The sequence below is a fragment of the Cervus canadensis genome, chromosome 4, assembly GCF_019320065.1.
Source record: "Cervus canadensis isolate Bull #8, Minnesota chromosome 4, ASM1932006v1, whole genome shotgun sequence".
In the NCBI taxonomy this organism is placed as follows: Eukaryota; Metazoa; Chordata; class Mammalia; order Artiodactyla; family Cervidae; genus Cervus; species Cervus canadensis.
The window spans coordinates 89,900,254-89,919,624 of record NC_057389.1 but is presented as its reverse complement, the minus strand read 5'-3'; the positions used below and the strand labels follow the sequence as shown (position 1 = coordinate 89,919,624).

Below are 19,371 nucleotides of genomic sequence, written 5' to 3'. Positions count from 1 at the left end.
GATGGTGCGGGAGGTGGGGGGTCGTACGTGTCGCTGAAGGTGAGGGCCAGGGGCCTCCGCACCGCCTCCTCGAAGCGCTTGCACAGGAGGCTGACGAACTCAGTCTTGAAGATGCTCTCCAGGAAACTGTCGGCCGCGTCTTCTTGGAGGATGAAGAAGTCATCCTGCCGCGTGCTGGGGGAGGGGCGGGAGGAAAAGCATGTGAGAGTGACAGGTGAGGCTGGCAGAAGGGCTGATATTTGAGATGCAACAGGCGAGGGGCAAGTGAGGGGTGACACAGGTGGGGGCAAACGGGAGAGGTGGCAAGGAGCTGGGAAAGGTGGTAATAGAGAAGAGTCAGAAGAGGGGATGGGTGCTGTTGGCAAGTGACCATGAATGCGAGGGCAAGTGAAGGTGACAGATAGGACCAAGAGAAAGTTGCAGGTATAGAAGGTTAACATGTTCAGGGTGACAGATGGGGTGACAGGAGGGCAGCTGATGATGAAGGGTGCTAGTGGGGGGCCTCACCTGAGAGAAACTCCCCGGAGCGCCTGGATCTCCAGCTTCTTTTTCAGGACTTCACGCACCTGGCCCTTCTCAGGCCCCTTCTTCACCTTCTCCCGCCCGATCACATACACACACTTGGGTGTCAGGATCAAGTCCCTCTTGATGGGCTATGAGGATACAAGACCAGAGAGGCTGGTGCCAGGAGCCCTGGGCATGGGCAGCCTGGCCTCAGGGCATCAACCCAGATGCCCTGGACGGATGATATGGACAGATGTGTCTGACTCGGTGAGGATATATCTGATGGACAAGTGTGTCTGGGCTATATACAAGGATATATATGGTGGACGGCCGTGCCTACATTAGTTGAGCCTATATCCATGGGCAGATGTGTTTGGGCAAGGTGCAAGAGTACCTCTGGTGGGGCATGGGCAGGGTCCCGGATATGGCTGCCTGCTAGTGCCTCACCTTGAAGCGTCGGTCATACTTGTTGACTGAGTCAGCAAAGTCCACGCGCTCTCTCTTGCCTAGGAACTGACGCAGCTCCGGCCGCTCCTCCAGCCCCAGGTAGTCCCCAACGAAGTTCCTGTTGATGCTGTTGCGTCTCCGCTCCTTCTTGTTCAGCAGGATGTTGGAAGCTGTGGGGGCACAGGGTCGGGGGTGCAGAGGTCATGGTTTGGCTCCCCCAAGCCAATCCGTCCTCAGCCCCAGCTTCCCACCTGCAGCCTCTCACCTTCCTCCCGCATCTCCTCGTACTTCCGGACTGCCACATGGCGTCGCCAGGCCTTCTGGATGGTGCGGGCAAAGCCATCGAACTTGCGCTCTCGCATCTCCTCTAGAAGGAAGAGCTGGACAAGAAGGAGGGCTGGTGGGTCCTGGCGTCTCCCCGGGGAGCACAGTTTCCGGTTTCCTCTGAGTTTCCACCCCACCCATGTACTTTTGCTGACAGGCACCTGCGTACATGCTTTTACGTTATGGACACAAAATTTTGTCTTCTTCCAAATGACCAGACCCAGGAATCCCTCCCAATATGGAGCATAACTTCTGCATTAAATTACAACTGTAGATTTGTCTTGCTGGGTTTAAATCCCTGCTCTGCCACTTACCACCTATGTGGTTTTGCCAGAAATGTTATAACATGATGACTTTTCACCCTTATTAAGCTATGGCCTACCATCCGTGGGAGGTCCATATCTGTTTCAGAGATGTTAGAAATGTGAACCAATGTGCATCTTGGAAAACCAATAAAAGTATTTTAGATATGAAAATTGGACAGACAGGCCTATTGATGTGACTAGTGACCATGTGGTTGTACAGTATACAACAGGCACACCCATCCATGGCAGCCCCTGAAAGGAAGCTTTGATAGAAAAGCAGAGAAAATTTGAATTTTAAGAGTCTCCACCCAGAAGGGATATCGAGAATAAATTATTAGAGCAAGTCACCTGGAATAATAACCAGTGACTATATCAGAGAAGGAACCTATGGGATAAACTATTACAAATCTACAGTAATAAAAGAAGCTTGCTCCTTGAAGAAAAGCTATGACAAATCTTGACAGCATATTAAAAAGCAGAGACATCACTTTGCCGACAAAGGCCCATATAGTCACAGCTATGGTTTTTCCCATAGTCATGTATGGATGTGAGAGTTGGAGCATAAAGAAGGCTGAGCGCTGAAGAATTGAAGCCTTCAAATTGTGCTGGAGGAGATTGAGGGTCCCTTGGACTGCAAGGAGATCAAGCCAGTCAATCCTAAAGGAAACGAACCCTGAATATTCATTGGAAGGACTGATACTGAAGCTGAACCTCCAAAACTCTGGCCACCAGCTGCAAAGTGTCATTGGAAAAGACCCTGATGCTGGGAAAGATCGAAGACAAAGGCAGAAGGGGGAGGCAAAGGATGAGATGGTTAGATGGCATCACTGCCTCAATGCACATGAATTTGAACAAACTCTGGGAGATAGTGGAGGACAGGGGAGCCTGGCATGCTGTAGTCCATGGGGTCACAAAGAGTCAGACATTGAACAACAATAACAGTAATAAAAACAATTGTGTTGGTCAAAGAATAGAACAAACTTGGACCACGACAGATGGCTGGGAAACACTGTAGTTAAAATGGAAATTTAGTGACAAAAAGGACAGCATGGTCAATCAGTGACGAAGGGAGAATAATTGAAAATAAAGTTGGGCTTTATTTAGAAAAAAACAATTAGCACTTCAGCCAGAGGGTTTTCTCAAATACACAAACATCACATCACTGCTGAAAGCCTGAATGCCATTTTGATGACAATGATGGCTAATGTCTCCTAGAAACCCCAGACTTCCCTGGCAGGACTAAAAGAATTCTACAGGTACTTGGTTCAACCTCACTTTAAAAATACATAATATAGCAAAATAAAAAAAAGAAAAAAAAAAAATAAAAATACATAATATCTTGGAGGGCTTGTAGATCTGTGAGTGTTGAGAACTGGAGTATTTCCTGCCTTGTCAGTAAACAAGGGTTACAGTCATCAGTGATTCTGGCTGTCCAAATGTGAATATCTGAGCCCTAAGGGCACTCAGGAAGGAGAATACTTGTGTGACCTGAGAGTCAGCAGGCTGTAGCCGTTCCCTACAGTGAGCACTGAGGGACTCTGGATATGAAAACACTGGATATTGGCCCCAGATAGCTGAGATGCATATGAAAGGAGTGATTTCAGTGAGCCCAGACTCTGGCATCTTCCCATACATAGAAAAGCGCTAAATTCCTTCACTTGGGGTGTCTGGTTTTCTTTAATTCACAAAATCCTTTCGATGTTCAGACTACCTGCCCTTTGTTGCACACTTCTATGTAACCTGACTCCTCCCCCTAACTCCTTGGAGCAGTTCTCTAAGGGTCACTTGAGATTCTTTCTCCCGGGTTTAAGTCCTAAAAATTCCCACCGAATAAAACATAACTCTCAACATTTAGGTTGTGACTATTAAGTCAACAGTGTTTATAACTGATCATAAAAAGTGGGTCTTCTTTCTCACCAGAGAGAAAAAACATCTCAGGCCGACAGGTTGCAGGCATTGAGGGGTATTTTGTTGTTGTTCAGTCGCTAAGTCCTGTCTGACACTTTGTGACCCCATGCACTGCAGCACACCAGGCGCCTCTGTCCTCCACTGTCTCCCAGAGAGTACTCAAATTCCTGCCTATCTAAGCATCTCATCCTCTGTCATCCCCTCTTCCTCCTGCCCTCAATCTTTTCCAGCATCAGGGTCTTTTCCAATGAGTGGTATTTACATATTCTTTTGTTTCTCAGACCCGTACTCTGTGGATCCAGGAGTTCGCGTGCAAATCTTGTGAAGTAACGCCTGTACAGGGTGCCTGGAGGGTATGTACATGCATTCTGTGGTTTGCTGAGGGAATGGCAGGTCTGATTAAAGGGAGACCAGCCATGCAGAACTAGGGGCAGACCAGTCAACCAGGACAAGTGTCTTCCAACCTTGTTATTTCTGCCCAGGGAAGAGGGTTTGGTTTCAGCTTGGGAAATAAATCTTCCTTTTCCCACAGTATTAAAGGCATCTCTTTTCGTGCTGCTAAGGGCAGGGGTGGATGTGCTCAAGGTGGATGACACACACACCCCAGATCTGAGCTTGACCTGGTGTAGTGCACTGAATAGTGTTCTCCCCAAACTTAGGTGCACTGGGTGGGCACTTGTGAATGTGACTTTATCTGGAAAGAGGGTCTTTGCAGAGGTAATCAAGTTAGCATGAGGTTAGACTGGAGTAGGGTGAATCTAAAATCCAATGTAACTGGTGTTCTTATAAGAAGAAGGAGGGACTTCCCTGGTGGTCCAGTGGTTAAGAATCCACGCTTCCAATGCAAGGGGTATGGGTTTGATCCCTGGCCAGGGAACTATGATCCCACATGCTCCATGGTGTGTCAAAATATAAAAAAGAGGGAAATTTGGACCTAGATACACAGAGAAGAAGGCCATGTGATGCCAGAGGCAGAGATTATACACCAACAATATAGGTATGATACATCTGTATACCAAGAAATGGCAAGGATTGCTGATAACCACCAGAATTCAGGGAGAAGTAAAGAAAGATTCTTCCCTGGCACTTTCAGAGGGCTCATAACCCTTGATTTTGAATTTCTTTTCTTTTTTTTTATTTTGAATCTCTAGCTTCTAGAAATGGGCTTCCCAGGTGGCTCAAAGGTAAAGAATCTGCCTGCAATGCAGGAGACTTGGCTTTGATCCCTGGGTTGGGAAGATCCTCTGGAGGAGGAAATGGCAACCCACTCTGGTATTCTTGCCTGGAGAATCCCATGGACAGAGGAGCCTGGTGGGCTACAGTCCATGGGATCGCAAAGAGTTGGACATGACTGAGCATAAGCACAAGCCTCCAGAAATGTGAGAAAATAAATTTTTACTAGGTTAAGCCAGCCAGTTTGTGATACTGTCTTACAGCAGCCCTGGGAAGCTTGAGGTGATGGGTTACCAATAGGTGTATAAAACATTTGAGGCATTTCAAATTCATGATTACAAGAAACAAGACCCAACTCTAAATAAGTGCATCTGTAGTTGAGAAAAGCTCCAACTCCATTAATTAACTTAATTCTTTGATCAATTTTTGAGAAACCACAGTTAAACTGTTTCCATTTTACTAAAATTGTTTTCATTAAAATTAGGGTTTTTTTTTTTTCCCCTGTGCAGATTTTTAGTTTCTGTTTTTCTTCCTTATGAAACTTTCCCACCAGGGACCCCCCCAGTTGTCTAGTGGTTAAGACTACTTGTCAATGCAGGGGGTGTGGGTTTGATCCCTGGTTGGGGAACTAGGATCCAACATGCTGCAGGGTGGGGCCAAATATTAAATAAACTAAATTTTAAAAACTTTCCCACCAAGCTTTTACTTTTATGAGCTTCATTATTTCCAGCTAGTTCCCCTTTACCCCCTCAAAATGTGCAGAGTGCAATTTTGGTCAAAATTTGATTTTACATTTTATTGTCTTAGCCAGTGCTAGCATTCTTTTCATACTGCAGCCATTAAGTTAAAAGACACTTGCTCCTTGGAAGAAAAGCTATGACAAACCTAGACAGCATATTAAAAATCAGAGACATTACTTTGCTGCAAAGGTCCATATAGTCAAGGCTATGGTTCATCCAGTAGTCACGTACGGATGTGAGAGTTGGACCATAAAGAAGGCTGAATGCTGAAGAATTGATGCTTTTGAACTGTGGTGTTGGAGCAGACTCTTGAGAGTCCCTTGGACAGCAAGGAGATCAAACCAGTCAATACTAAAGGAAATCAACTCTGAATATTCATTGGAAGAACTGATGCTGAAACTGAAGCTCCAATATTCTGGTCACCTGATGGGAAAAGCTGACTCATTGGAAAAGACCCTGATGCTGGGAAAGATTGAAGGCAGGAGGAGAAGGGGATGACAGAGGATGAGATAGCTGATGGCATCACTGACTCTATGGACATGAGTTTGAGCAAACTCTGGGAGTTGGTGATGGACAGGGAGGCCTGAAGTGCTGCAGTTCATGGGGTCACAAAGAGTTGGACGCAGCTGCACTGAACTGAGCATTCTTTTGTCTGTGTGTGTGTGTGTGTGTCAATTTTTGTCTTTTCCTTTCAGAGTCATACGTTCCAATTTGCCAGTAACCAGCAAGATGGATTCTCTTTCTCTCTCTCACCCTCCCATTTTCCTCTTTTTTTCTACCCCTCCCTCTCTCTTCTCTTTCTTACGTGTTACCACTTAAATTCTTCCAGGTGTGGTTTTAGCCTCAGACAGTTTTGGTTTGTACTGGAGTGGGTAGCCATTCCCTTCAAACCAGAGATCGAAGTCAGGTCTCACTGCTTTGCAGGCAGATTCTTTAACATCAGAGGCACCAGAGCAGCCCAAATTTCTATCACTAACAATATCTATTTTGAATGTGATTCTACACTATTTTTATTCTTTAGAGCAAAGTACATCCATAGCGAAAAGCTCTAGGAGGTAGATGCCAACGTATCTGGGGGATGAAGAATCTGGACCTCCCAAGAAAGAGACTGTTTTTGTAGCTATGGAATCTCTAGAGCCTCCAACCCACTCTGTTATGTTTTTGCTTTGATGAGAGAACAGTTACTTGTGAGTTACAGTAACATCAAGGGAATCATGCAGACAATCCCCTGGTTGTCTTCATAAAGTCCTTGAGAGGCTATGGAGCAGGTGACATGATTATGCACGTGATGGGCACCCAGCTGGGCCTGGCCCACACCCCCAGCACACCTTGCCCCATGCTTCAGCTTCTCTGGAACCTAAGATTCCCTTGGAAGTCTGGTGAACCAGCACAGTTCACTGAGATGGTCATCTCTCTGTACTTTCCAGTCCTCACACCAAAGCAGGTGGCCAGACAGGCCCTTAGGGGCTTCTTCACCTTGCTTTCTTTTTGTTATTCTTGTCACTGTTGCTTTTTTAAAAACTTGCCCCCTCCCAGCTTTACTGAGCTACAACTGACATACAGCACTGTGTAAGTTTAAAGTGTACACATACTTGTTGATCTGATACACGTATTATGTTGCAAAATGATTACCACTATAGGTTAGCTAACCCTTCTGTCCTGTCACATAATTACCACACAATTACCATGTCTTTCTTGTGGTGAGAACATTGAAGATCTACTCCCTAAGCAAATTTCCAGTTAATAATGTGCTGTGCTTAGTCACTCAGTCATGTCCAACTCTTTGTGATGCCGTGGACTGGAGCCTGCCAGGCTCCTCTGTCCCTGGGGATTCTCCAGGCAAGAATACTGGAGTGGGTTGCCATGACCTCTTCCAGGGGATCTTCCCAACCCAGGGATCGAACCCAGGTCTCACATTGCAGGCGAATTCTTTACCGTCTGAGCCACCAGGGAAGCCCCCAGTATATAATACAGTACTGCCAGCCTTAATGACCACACCGCCCTGTACCTTAGATCCCTAGAACTTATTGTCATTGTTGCTTTTGCTCCTGAAAGTAGAGGCAGCATAAAGTTTGGGGTGCCTCCAGCCTTTTGATAAAAGGCTCGGAGCTGATGACAGTGTGCTAGAAGGATTATTTCTATATTGGAGGATGTGAAATGAGGTTTGTCTGGTAACAAGAAAATTGCCACTTTAGGACTTCCCTGGCAGGCCAGTGGTTAAGAATCTGCTCTTCCATTGCAGGGTGCACGGGCTCGATCCCTGATCAGGGCACTAAGATTCTGCAAGCTGTGTGGCGTAGCCAAAGAATACATAAAAATAAATTAAGAAAATTGCCACTTTGACCTGAATCTCTGGTCCAGGTACTCATGAAAGAAGGAATGAAATAAGAAAAGAGAGAGAAAACAGGACAAGAGGAAGGAAGGCAAAGGAAGAAATGAGGATGATAGAAGAAGGAGATGGAGAAAAGAATAAAGAAAGGAAGGTCCCTTCCAAGGGGCTATCACCACAGGTGGCTATGTGTTTCTCCACCTGCCTCCTGGCCACCAAGGACCCTCTAGCTAATTTTTTTTTTTTTTTGCCATGTCCAATGGCATGAAGGATCCTAGTTCCTCCACTAGGGATCAAACCTGCAACGGAAGCTCAGCATCTTAACCACTGAACCACAAGTGAAGTCCCACTAATACAGTTTTCCTGAGCACCTACTAGAGGCCAGGCACCGTGCCTCGGACTTCCCATGTTGTCTAATTCTCACGTTGATCCTTCAGGGTGACTAGGACTCTCCCCAGTTTCCAAATAGAGAAACCGAGGCTTGAGGGTGGCGGGGAGGAAACGTGCGCACGGTCACCCAGGCGCCTGAAGAACGGGACCATGCAAGTGATGCTGGTGTCTGTGTTTCTCCCACACACTTACGGACTCGGGGTTCTTGACGAAGACCTTGGTGCTCCCCATCTGGTACTGGTCCGGCTCCATGTTGACTGCCCGCAGCAAGTGCTGGACCCCCTGACGCTCGTCCCCGCGCCAATACGGCCATGTCTCAGGGGTCAGAATGGCGTACCTGAGGCCGGGGCAGGGGAGGGTCTGAGCGGCTAGTGGGGCTGCGGGTAGGGTGGGGCGCCTGGAGTGGGCGGGTGGTGGGCGGGGCGCCTGGAGTGGGCGCGTGGTGGGCGGGGCGACTGGAGTGGGCGAGTGGGCGGGGCGCCTGCAGTGGGCGGGTGGGCAGGGCGGGAGGTGGGTGAGAGTGGCAGGGACGCCTCACCTCTGCAGGAACTTGGCGAACTGGCGGCGGTAGGCAAAGCCCGCGCGGCGCACCCTGATGTTCTCCTTCAGGCCCAGGTACTCCACTTGGTGCTTGACCCTGGGGAGAGGGCAGCCTGAGTCCCCTGGTGGCGGCCTCACCGCTCCGGGGCTGTCTGGATTCATGCTGGGAGCAGTTTAGGGAGTGAGTTCTGAGGTCTAGGGAGGGGGTTCAGTGCTGGTCCAGGGGGTCCACTTCCACTTGGGAGTTAGTTCTGTGCACTGGGGGACTGGGTTCTAGGGGGAGGGGTCGGTGTTTGCTGCGTGGTCAGTTCTAAGGTCAATTCTAGGGGTGGGTCCTGGGGTCTGGGGAGTGAGGGGGACTATATTATTAGTTCCACAGACAGTCTGGGATCCTCCCTGGGTACCTCGGTCAGTGCTAGGTGTAACCCCGGGGCCCTGAGAGGTTTTGCGCTGGTCCTAGGGGTTAGCCTGGGTGAGACCTGTGATGAATTCCATGACCCTGGGTGGGTGGGGGGGAAGGTTTGCGAGGGAGGGTCAGTCTCGGGGACAGGCAGTGTGGACTGGCTTAGGTGGGGCGGTGGTGGGGGTCACCTGTTCTCTTCCCAGTCACGGGGCCTCTTGGTCTCGTTGGGCTTGATGCATCGGATGTAGTGGGGTGTGCATCTCTTCAGCGTCGACACCAGGTCATTGGCTTGTTTCTAAGGGGGGAGAGAAGATGGGGATAGGGGGGCACAGATGGAACCCTCTGGCCCCTCTCGCTTCCCATTCTGAATACAGCCCCAAGAGACTGAGACACGCTGCACGGGTACGTGGGGGGCAGCACCTGATGGACTCAGGTATCCCTGGTCCCTATGTGGCTCTGTTAGCATGTACCACATGGGGTTGATATCCTGTGTGTGTACCTGACCCTTGAACTCCAAACCAGGAGCTCTCATGTCTGCCGCACTCACCGCTTAGCCAGGCGCAGAGTAAGTGCTCAGTGAAGGTTTGTTGATGGAATAGCTGAGCATGTGGGAGCACACACTGCCTGGTTATTTCTGCCTGTCCTTTGGGGCACAGGTATTTTAAAAGCAGAGAATCATATGTGTGTGCCTGAGAGGCCAGGGTGGTGCATTTTAGTCCTGCAGGGGAGACTAGAAAGGAAATCATTCCAAGGGGGAAGACTAGAGGAGTGGGAGGAGAGACCCTGGCATGGATCACATTTCTGCTGTGTGATCTGAGCCAGTGACTGCACTCCTCTGAGCCTTGGCCTCCCATCTGCCAGGTGGGACTAATCTCCTGTCTGTAAAGTGTCTCGTGTTTGCTGCCAGCACTGAGAAGTGTCCAAGATACTGTTATTAAAGTATTAATATGATGGTACACCCATGTTCATAAAAGCACTCTTCACAATAGCCAAAAGGTAAAAACAGCCCAAGTGTCCATCAGTGGAGGAATGGATAAGAAAATATCCATTGTATCCATGGCATATTATTCAGCCTTAAAAAGGGAGGAAATTCTGACATATGCATGAACTTTGAAGATATTATGCTCAGTGAAATAAACCAGCCACATAAGTGTCCAATTCCACTTATAGGAAGTCCCCAGAAGAGTTACACCCATAGAGACAGAAAGCAGGATGGCAGGTGCCAGGGGCTGGGCGAGAGGATGGGGAGTTAGTGATTAATGGGGACAAAGTTTCAGTTTGGGAAGGTGAGACAGTTCTGGAGATCGATGGTGGGGATGGTTGCACAACAATGTGAATGTCCTTCATGCCGCTGAGATGTACACTTAAAAATGGTTAAGGCTCAGACGGTAAAGAATCCTCCTGACAATGTAGGAGGTGCGGGTTCAATCCCTGGGTCAGGAAGATAGCCTGGAGAAGGGAATGGTGACCCACTCCAGTATTCTTGCCTGGAGAAGAATCCCATGGACAGGGGAGCCTGGCTGATGACAGTCCATGGGATCCCAAAGGATTGAACACAACTGAGCGACTAACACTTTCACTTTATGTACATTTTACCATAATGAAGAAGAAAGTGACAAATGACCAAAAGACCAAAAGAAAAAAAAATAAATCATTAGGATGATGGCCCATGTCTTGATTTAGGGGGTTAGGAGGACATTAAGGAAGCTGGTCCAAGCTCCCCAACCCCAGCGCTGGAAGAAGCCCTCCAGAGCATAGAAGATGCCAGAGGGAGGGGCAGAGGCTCTGCGATGGGGAGAGATGGACATAGGAATGAGAGAACTGGACGCATCCCTCCCCATGCCCACCTTGATCTTGGAACCGGCGGTGCTGGGGCGGCCCTTCTTTTCCACATCCAGCTTCTCAGGAAAGAGCATCCGGAGGAAGGCCCTGGGTGGGGGAAGAGAAGGAGTTTGGAGATGCAGGTGAACCTCGGGTGCCTTCCTGGAGGTGGGGCTGTTGAGGTCTGGGACCCAGAGATCATGCTGCACATGTGTGGTTCTCCCTGAATGTCGGCAGGTGTGATGATGCGAACCAGAGAGTGGGTTTCATCCTTTTGGTTCCTTGATTTATTTGTACTGTTACTTTTTGCTCTGTGACTGTGCATGACTTGGGTAGCAAGTAAAATAAAACAGTTCGACTAAGTGATGTGGCATCTCTGGCATCACAGGTAGGTCCCCTTGGAGGAACTGTCTTACAGGCAGAGGCTTGCACATGCGTGCAGGGAAATACAGACAAAGACCTTGCTGCTGCGGCCCCATGGGTGGTAGCCACAGATGGGCACAACATCTGTGTCTATCAACAGGGCATTGGTTAAATTCACTTTGGTGAAACTGAGCAGGACCCTTGAGGGGACCTTCCCAAAGACAGACAATTCCTCCTCCTTCCCATGTCCACCCCCCCCCCCCCATTTTCTGTTGGAAAGCTTTAGCCTCCTAGGCCTTCTCTGAATTCCAAAGGGCAAATTTAATCAGAAAAGTGAGAAAATACAGAAACAAAGGAAAGCAGTCAAGCAGGACAAAGTAATGATAGTTTAGCTGTAAAAGACAGTTAAAGACTTTCAATTCTTCCTCAGTGGGTGTAGAGGGCTTCCTTGGTGGCTCATCGCTAAAGAATCCTCCTGCCAATGCAGGAGATGAGGTTCAAGGGTTCAATCCCTGGATTGGGAAGATTCACTGGAGAGAAAAAAATGACAACCCACTCCAATATTCTTGCCTGGGAAATCCCATGGACAGAGGAGGCTCGGGGGTTACAGTTCCATGGGGTCTCAAAGAGTTGGACATGACTTGACGACTAACAACAAAGGGCTATAGATAATATCCTGAGCCAAATCCTTAAGCTGTTTTGCAGATACTAAAACCCCTGCCAGGTAGAAGAAGTTAAATAAATTCTGACCACCAGCATGTAGACCCCAGACCAGCTGGAACCAGAAAGTTGATGATTAAGATTCCTGAAACATCACCCTGTTACCTCACCATCAACTGATCAGGAAATTGTGACAGGATCACACCCTGTGACCCTTTCTCGCACACAATCTGTAAAGATCCTTCCCTGAAAGCCCTCGGGGAGTTTGGGGTCTTGAGTAGAGCTACCTGTTCTCCTTGCTTGTACCTGCAATTAATGTACTTTCCTTCACCGCCTCATAGTGTTGGGAGGTTGACTTTGCAGTGAGTCTGGTGGGCAGGCCTGAGTTTGTTTTGGCAACATTGTTATGTTCATTGTTACATTCCTCTTTGATGAGATCTTCCCTGAGGGCTATAATCTAGAATGAGTGGACTGCTTAGTAGATGCAGACTATATACCAGACCACCTGACCTGCCTCTTGAGAAACCTGTATGCAGGTCAGGAAGCAACAGTTAGAACTGGGCATGGAACAACAGACTGGCTCCAAATAGGAAAAGGAGTACGTCAAGGCTGTATATTGTCACCCTGCTTATTTAACTTATATGCAGAGTACATCATGAGAAACCCCGGGCTGGAAGAAGCACAAGCTGGAATCAAGATTGCCGGAAGAAATATCAATAACCTCAGATATGCAGGTGACACCACCCTTATGGCTGAGAGTGAAGAGGAACTAAAAAGCCTCTTGATGAAAATGAAAGAGGAGAGTGAAAAAGTTGGCTTAAAGCTTAACATTCAGAAAACTAAGATTATGGCATCTGGTTCCATCACCTCATGGGAAATAGATGGGGAGACAGTGGAAACAGTGTCAGACTTCATTATTTTGGGCTCCAAAATCACTGCAGATGGTGACTGCAGCCATGAAATTAAAAGACGCTTACTCCTTGGAAGGAAAGCTATGACCAACCTAGATAGCATATTAAAAAGCAGAGACATTACTTTGCCAACAAAGGTCCATCTGGTCAAGGCTATGGTTTTTCCAGTGGTCATGTATGGATGTGAGAGTTGGACTATAAAGAAAGCTGAGCGCCGAAGAATTGATGCTTTTGAACTGTGGAGTTGGAGAAGACTCTTGAGAGTCCCTTGGACTGCAAGGAGATCCAACCAGTCCATCCTTAAGGAGTTCAGTCCTGGGTGTTCATTGGAAGGACTGATGCTGAAGCTGAAACTCCAGTACTTTGGCCACCTCATGCGAAGAGTTGACTCATTGGAAAAGACCCTGATGCTGGGAGGGATTGGGGGCAGGAGGAGAAGGGGACGACAGAGGATGAGATGGCTGGATGGCATCACCGACTCGATGGGCATGAGTTTGAGTCAACTTTGGGAGCTGGTGATGGACAGGAAGGCCTGGTGTGCTGCGATTCATGGGGTTGCAAAGAGTCGGACATGACTGAGCAACTGAACTGAACTGATGTGTTTGCATACATGTGTGTTCAGTCATGTCCAACTCTTTGCGACCCTATGGACCAGGCTCCTCTCTCCATGGGATTCTCCAGGCAAGAATACTGGAGTGGGTTGCCATTTCTACCTTCAGGGGATCTTCTCCCCCCAACCCAGGGATCAAACCCCCGTGTCTCCTGCATTGCAGGCGGGTTCCTTTACTGCTGAGCCACCAGGGAAGCCCACACAAGTGATAGGAATGGGGATTTGACTGCAGTTTTGCATGAGGGATCTTTGTGGGTAATGCACATGTTTCAAATTGAATTGTGGTGATGGTTGTACAATTCTGTACATTTATTAAAAATCATTTCTAAAAATGGATGCATTTAATGGTATGCAATTTAGACCTGAATCGGGCCATTTAAAAATAAGTATATATGTAGATTCAGTTTTATTGGATGTGGAATAATATTGGACAGAGTTGCTCTAAATCAGTGGTTCCCAAACTCGAATGTACACATGGCTCCTGGGATCTTGTTAAAATGCAGACTCTGAGTCATTCAGTTTATGGTGGAGCCTGAGATTCTTCTTGTATCAGAAGATGTTCATGTTACAATTCTAGAAACCACACTATTAGCACTTTAGGAACCACTGTCTTAGAACATTCACCCTGTGCTATGTTCCATTTGGTTTCAAATTGTGGTGCTGGGGAAGTCTCCTGAGAGTTCCTTGGACTGCAAGGAGATAAGCCAGTCAATCCTAAAGAAAATCAACCCTAAGCATTCATTAGGACTGAAGCTGAAGCTGAAGCTCTAATACTTCGGCCACTTGATGCAAAGAGCTGACTCACTGGAAGATACCCTGACGCTGGGAAAGATTGAGGGCAGGAGAAGGGGGTGGCAGAGGATGAGATGGTTGGATGGCACCGACTCAATGGACATGAATTTGAACAAACTCTGGAAGACAGTGACTGACAGGGGATCCTGGCATGCAGTCCCTGGAGTCATGAATCAGAAACGACTGAGCCACTGAACAGCAAAATTCACTAGAAACAGCTGCCCCCACAAACTCCATGGAGTGATGGGAGCTCTGGGGAAGGTTAGGTGGTTCCTGGGCCTCCCCCATCCCCACAGGGAGTTGCCCAGAGACCTCCACGCCTGAGACCACTCACTGCTCACTGGTCTGCATCAACTCTATGAGGTCAGAGAAGAGGACATCACGGTTCCTCTCGCAGAAGCCGCTGACGTCATAGGAGACCTGGAGGAAAGTGGCATGGCGGGGGGGTGGGTAATAAGAATCTGAAGTGAGGGATCAGGGATCCCATGGGGGCCCACCCTGGGGTGAGAAGACTGGGCAGTACCTATGGTTCATATTAGGCAGTCAGGAGCAGCATGGACCTGGTTGGGGTTGGGGTGGGGCTGGAGGTCTAATGTTCAAGGTTAGATTGGAGGGTTAGGACTGCAGTCTGGGTCAGAGGGGAGAGAAGATGGAGGGTTACAGTCCAGATTGGGGGAGGGAGCTGCAGACTGGATCAGGGGAAGGAGGAGATGACATATCCCAGCTTGGGGAGTAAAGGGCTGTAATCTGGGTAGGGCAGAGCAGTCCCTGGGCGTCTGCTAATTAATTTGGAATCAAAAGGTCACATTGAGCCTCTGTGTTCCGGTCGACCGGGGGCCTGGGGTATGTGTCAGGAGGGTTATAGCACTGGCTGGAGTTTGGTGGGTGGGTGGGTGAGTGGGTTTCAGCCTGGCTTGTAGACTGGGTCTGCCATCCAAGGTGCAGGCTCCCTATAGTTCTGGTCAGGCTACTCTCAGGATGAGGAGCACAGAGCCCCAGCCCACTTTAGGAATGGTGGGCTGCAGCACAGTCAGGGAACCACTGGGGCTGTTTACTGCCCATGATAAGGTCAAAGAGAGAGTGTGCAGTCTTGTAAACTGGGGAGAGGGACCTTGGCCAGGGTGGGAGGACAGTGGGTTTCTGAAACTTTGGGTAGGGGTCTGTCTGTAGGGGGTCTGTCTGAGGCGGTAGGTTGCAGCATGATCCAGGGGTCTCCAAGTTGGGATCAGAAGAAGCGGGGCCATGTTCTGGGTCAGGGGGACACTGGGGCTTATAGCTCAGATTGGGGCTTCGGGGGCTCTGCTGCCTAATTTGGGGTTGATGGGAGGGAGTTTGTGTCCTGTAAGGTGGGGAGGGGTGCTCAGTCATTTTGGACTGTAGCCCACCAGGCTCCTCTGTCCGTGGGAATCTACAGGCAATACTAGAGTGGGTTGCCATCCCCTTCTCCAGGATATCTTCCCGACGCGGGGATGAAACCCGAATCTCCCGCAATGGCAGGCAGATTCTTTACCACTGAGCCACCCAAGGAGTCTGTAAGGGGTAGGGGTCGCTGTCCTGTTAGTTGGGAGTGCTGTGGCCTTGATGGGGGAGTGGACAGTGGGTTTACCAGCCCTGCTGAAAGACCGTGATAGTGGCCGGGCTAGGCCAATTCCTGGGGGTCAGTGGGAGAGGGGGATCGTGTTTCTAGTCAGTAGGGGAAGGGCTCGAGAAGGGGATCAGTGTTCTTTAGTACTGGCTGGTGTCTGGGTAGATTCCTTCTTTTGGGAGATTGGGAGGCTGCAGCGGGGAGCCTCTGGAAGTTTGTGCGGGGGGGTGTCTGAGGGGCGGGGCCTGACGGGCGGGGTTCGAGGCACGTGGTCTGAGGAGTGGGGATGGGCCAGAGGGGGGCGGGATCTGATGGGCGGGGATGGGTCTTAGGGGCCGGAGACCGAGGGGAGGAGTCTGAGGGGCCGGGTCAGGTCTGAGGGGGCGTGCCCAAGGGGCGGGGTCTGATGGGTGGGGTCGGGCCTGAGGGGCGGAGTCTGATGGGGGGTCGGGCCTGAGTCTGAGGGTCCGAGGGGCGGGGTCTGAGGCGGGGGTCGGGCCTGAGGGGCGGAGTCTGAGGGTCGAGGGGCGGGGTCTGATGGGGGGGTCGGGCCTGAGGGGCGGGGTCTGAGGGTCCGAGGGACGGGGTCTGATGGGTGGGTCGGGCCTGAGGGGCGGAGTCTGAGGGTCCGAGGGGCGGGGCGCACCTTGCCGGCGTAGTGGTGGATGACGAAGCCTGCGCTCCAGCTGTTGAAGTGCTCGTGGTTGCCCACGGCCGCCTGCAGCTTCTGCAGCAGCGTCTGGTCGGCGCCGCCGCCGGTGGCGTGCATGGTGGCGCACACGTCGTCCAGGACGCTCATGATGCCTGGGGGGCTCTGTGGGGGCGGGGGTGAGGAGGTGGGGAAGGGCTCAGCCCGGCCCGGCCCCAACCCCTTGCCGCTCCTGGGAGGGAGCGGACGTGATGGGAAGCTCCGATGTGTGAGGATGCTGTGGAAGCTGGCTGGTACAGGATGGGGTGGGGAAGCCCATAAGGGATCCGTGCCTCTATCCTTTCCCCAGATGGAGATGAAGGGGACCTGTCAAATTTGACCCCTCTCTCTCCCGCAGCCTGCCTTGGGGGCGATGTTTGTGGAGTGAATAAGTGACAGGTGAGCAGAGTGAATGGACGTGCTGGCTGATGGGTATGTCTGTGGGGCTCCAGCTACCTAAGGGGGAGTGTGGGTCAGAAGGGTCTATGGGGGTCCAGAGCCTCCAGGGTTCTCCCAGCTTTTCCAAGCCCAGCTCAGGAGCACAGTGATTTCCCAAGCCTCGTTCTGACTGGGGCCCAGCGAGAACCCCTAAATCTGGCTCAGCCCTCACCAGCTTGTTTTCGATGAGGTCACAGACGATTTTGTTGTTGAAGTACTGGATGGGGGTCCAGCGGATACCCTCCTGTACGTACTCCTCCTGGGGGTGGCAAAGGGGGCAGGGATGAGACCGGGCACAAAGATATGAGTGTTTCTAGAATGTTAGCTTCATAAGCATGGGTGGAGGAGGTGTGACAGATGTCCCCCCCATAACTTGTCCCTCCCATCTCATCACTTAGGACTGTCTCCCATAACAAATCTCATTTCCCTGGAGGTCAGACCTTCCCCCTGGGGCCCCAGAATTGAGCCCCAGTTGCCTGAAGTGTGACCTTTTCGTGAACACATCCCATTTGGCTCTTAAAAAAAAAATCCCTTTCAGAGCCTGAAAGGCCAGTGGTTAAGACTCTGTTCTTCCACTGCAGGGGGTATGGGTTCAATCCCAGGTGGGAGTCTAAGATCTGACACGCAGTGTGGTGTAGCCAAAAATAAATAAATAATTTAAAAAAAAAAATCCCTTTCTCACTTCTTCAGTCATCTCCTGGTATTTTCCCTGAATCCTAGTCTCAGGCTCTGCCTCTGCAGGATGGGTAGAATGAAAACAGCAGGATTTTGTCCATCCCATTCATGGGGGTCTTCTCAGCACTGCAAACAGTGCCTGTTACACAGCACGTGCTGCTCAGTTGTGTCCGACTCTTTGCAACCCCATGGACTGTAGCCCACCAGGCTCCTCTGTCCATGGAATTCTCCAGGCAAGAATACTGGAGTGGGTAGTCATGCTCTCCTCCAGGGGCTCTTCCTGACCCAGGGATCGAACCCATGCCTCCTGTATTGGCAGGCAGATTCTTTACTGTCTGAGCCACCAGGAAGCCCATTGAAGGTTTGAACAAAGAGGCAATGCTCCAGCCCTCATCAGAGCTTTAGAGGTAGAAAACCTCTTGAGAAGTGCCCATGTGGGGCTGGGGTGTCCCTGGTTCCTTGGCAACCTTCATGGCCCCACACCTCGTCCCCAGTGACCCCTGGCCCTGGCCAGTTGTCTTCCCCTGCCCACCTGTTCAGCCTTCAGAGTGAGTTCAATAAAGATCTGCTGCAGTTTCTCGTTGACAAAGTTGATGCAGAACTGCTCAAAGCCATTTTTCTGCCAAGGGAGGAAAAGCATGCCTCCTTCAGCGGGTTGATGCTGGAGGTCCCCCTCCCCCAGGGTGGGCATGGGTTGGCCGCAGGGTCATACCTGGAAGATCTCAAAGCCGTAGATGTCAAGCACGCCGATACTGTACTCCTCCTGGGGCTTCTGCATGGCACGGTTGATGGCCTGTGATGCACAGGGACACTAGGTGAGTGGCTACACAGGCCTACCACTGTCTTGAAATGCTCTTGTCCCCTCCCACCAGTGTCTCTCCTGCCTTCTCCATTACTGTGCCTACCCTCACCCCTGTCCATCATTCCTACAAGAAACCAGGTGTTAGGACATTAGGGTTCCTGCCTTGGGAGCTGGCTCTGCCTCTTAACTAACCACTTTGCACCTCTATTTGCTCATCTTTAAAATGGGTTCACAGTAGCATCTCTCTTAGAGGGCTTTTTCTTAAGAATTAAATAAATCGGTGCATGAAGAACAGAACCATAGCTGGCATGTATTAATTGCTATGGAGTGTTGGCTACTACAGTCACAATCCTTTTTTTTTCTTATGACAGGAAAGTGGGATTTATTGGTGGACATGAGTAAAGAGCAGGCTTCCCAGGTGGCGCTAGAATCTGCCTATCAGTGCAAGAGACAGGTTTGATCCCTGTGTTGGGAAGACCTTCTGGAGGAGGAACTGGCAACTCACTCCAGTATTCTTGCCTGGAGAATCCCATGGACAGAGGAACCTGGTGGGCTACAGTCCATAGGGTTGCAAAGAATCAGGCATGGCTGAGGCGACTTAGCATGCCCAAGTAAGGATGGGACAGTGCCCAGGCTCTCATGAGCACAGGGCCCACCATTTGCCCAGGGGGCAGTGATTAGGGCTGTATTTGACCCCACAGCCATCTGGAATGAGCTGCTTTTCTGCCACCATGTTTCCAGATCCATCCACATTAAACTTAGTAAATCCTCGCTTCTAGGAGATATGGATCTTCTGGCAGCCAGGGAACTTGAACTTGGCCCTGTGGAGGGCCTCAAACATATGCTCCTTGGTGCGGATGGACATCATGACTTGGCCAGGGTGGACCCTGGCCACTGGGCCCTGGGGCTTTCCAAAGGCACCTTGCACACCTGTCTGGAGCCTAGACTGGGGGGCAGCATGTC

The 19,371-nt window shown here is 50.2% G+C and overlaps 1 protein-coding gene across 1 annotated transcript in view; it reads right to left on the bottom strand.

Moving 5' to 3' along the window:
* Window positions 1-19,371, bottom strand: part of MYO1F (myosin IF) — a 39,661-nt gene that overhangs the window by 2,857 nt on the left and 17,433 nt on the right. The window contains exons 11-23 of the mRNA XM_043466405.1: window positions 18,319-18,399; window positions 18,139-18,225; window positions 17,104-17,190; window positions 16,452-16,619; window positions 14,555-14,640; window positions 10,911-10,992; window positions 9,252-9,358; window positions 8,659-8,757; window positions 8,313-8,457; window positions 1,217-1,331; window positions 952-1,121; window positions 508-653; window positions 28-174 (exon numbers count right to left, since the gene is read on the bottom strand). Coding sequence (XP_043322340.1) covers window positions 28-174; window positions 508-653; window positions 952-1,121; window positions 1,217-1,331; window positions 8,313-8,457; window positions 8,659-8,757; window positions 9,252-9,358; window positions 10,911-10,992; window positions 14,555-14,640; window positions 16,452-16,619; window positions 17,104-17,190; window positions 18,139-18,225; window positions 18,319-18,399 — 1,520 coding nt within the window. The remainder of the gene's footprint in view (window positions 1-27; window positions 175-507; window positions 654-951; window positions 1,122-1,216; window positions 1,332-8,312; window positions 8,458-8,658; window positions 8,758-9,251; window positions 9,359-10,910; window positions 10,993-14,554; window positions 14,641-16,451; window positions 16,620-17,103; window positions 17,191-18,138; window positions 18,226-18,318; window positions 18,400-19,371) is intronic.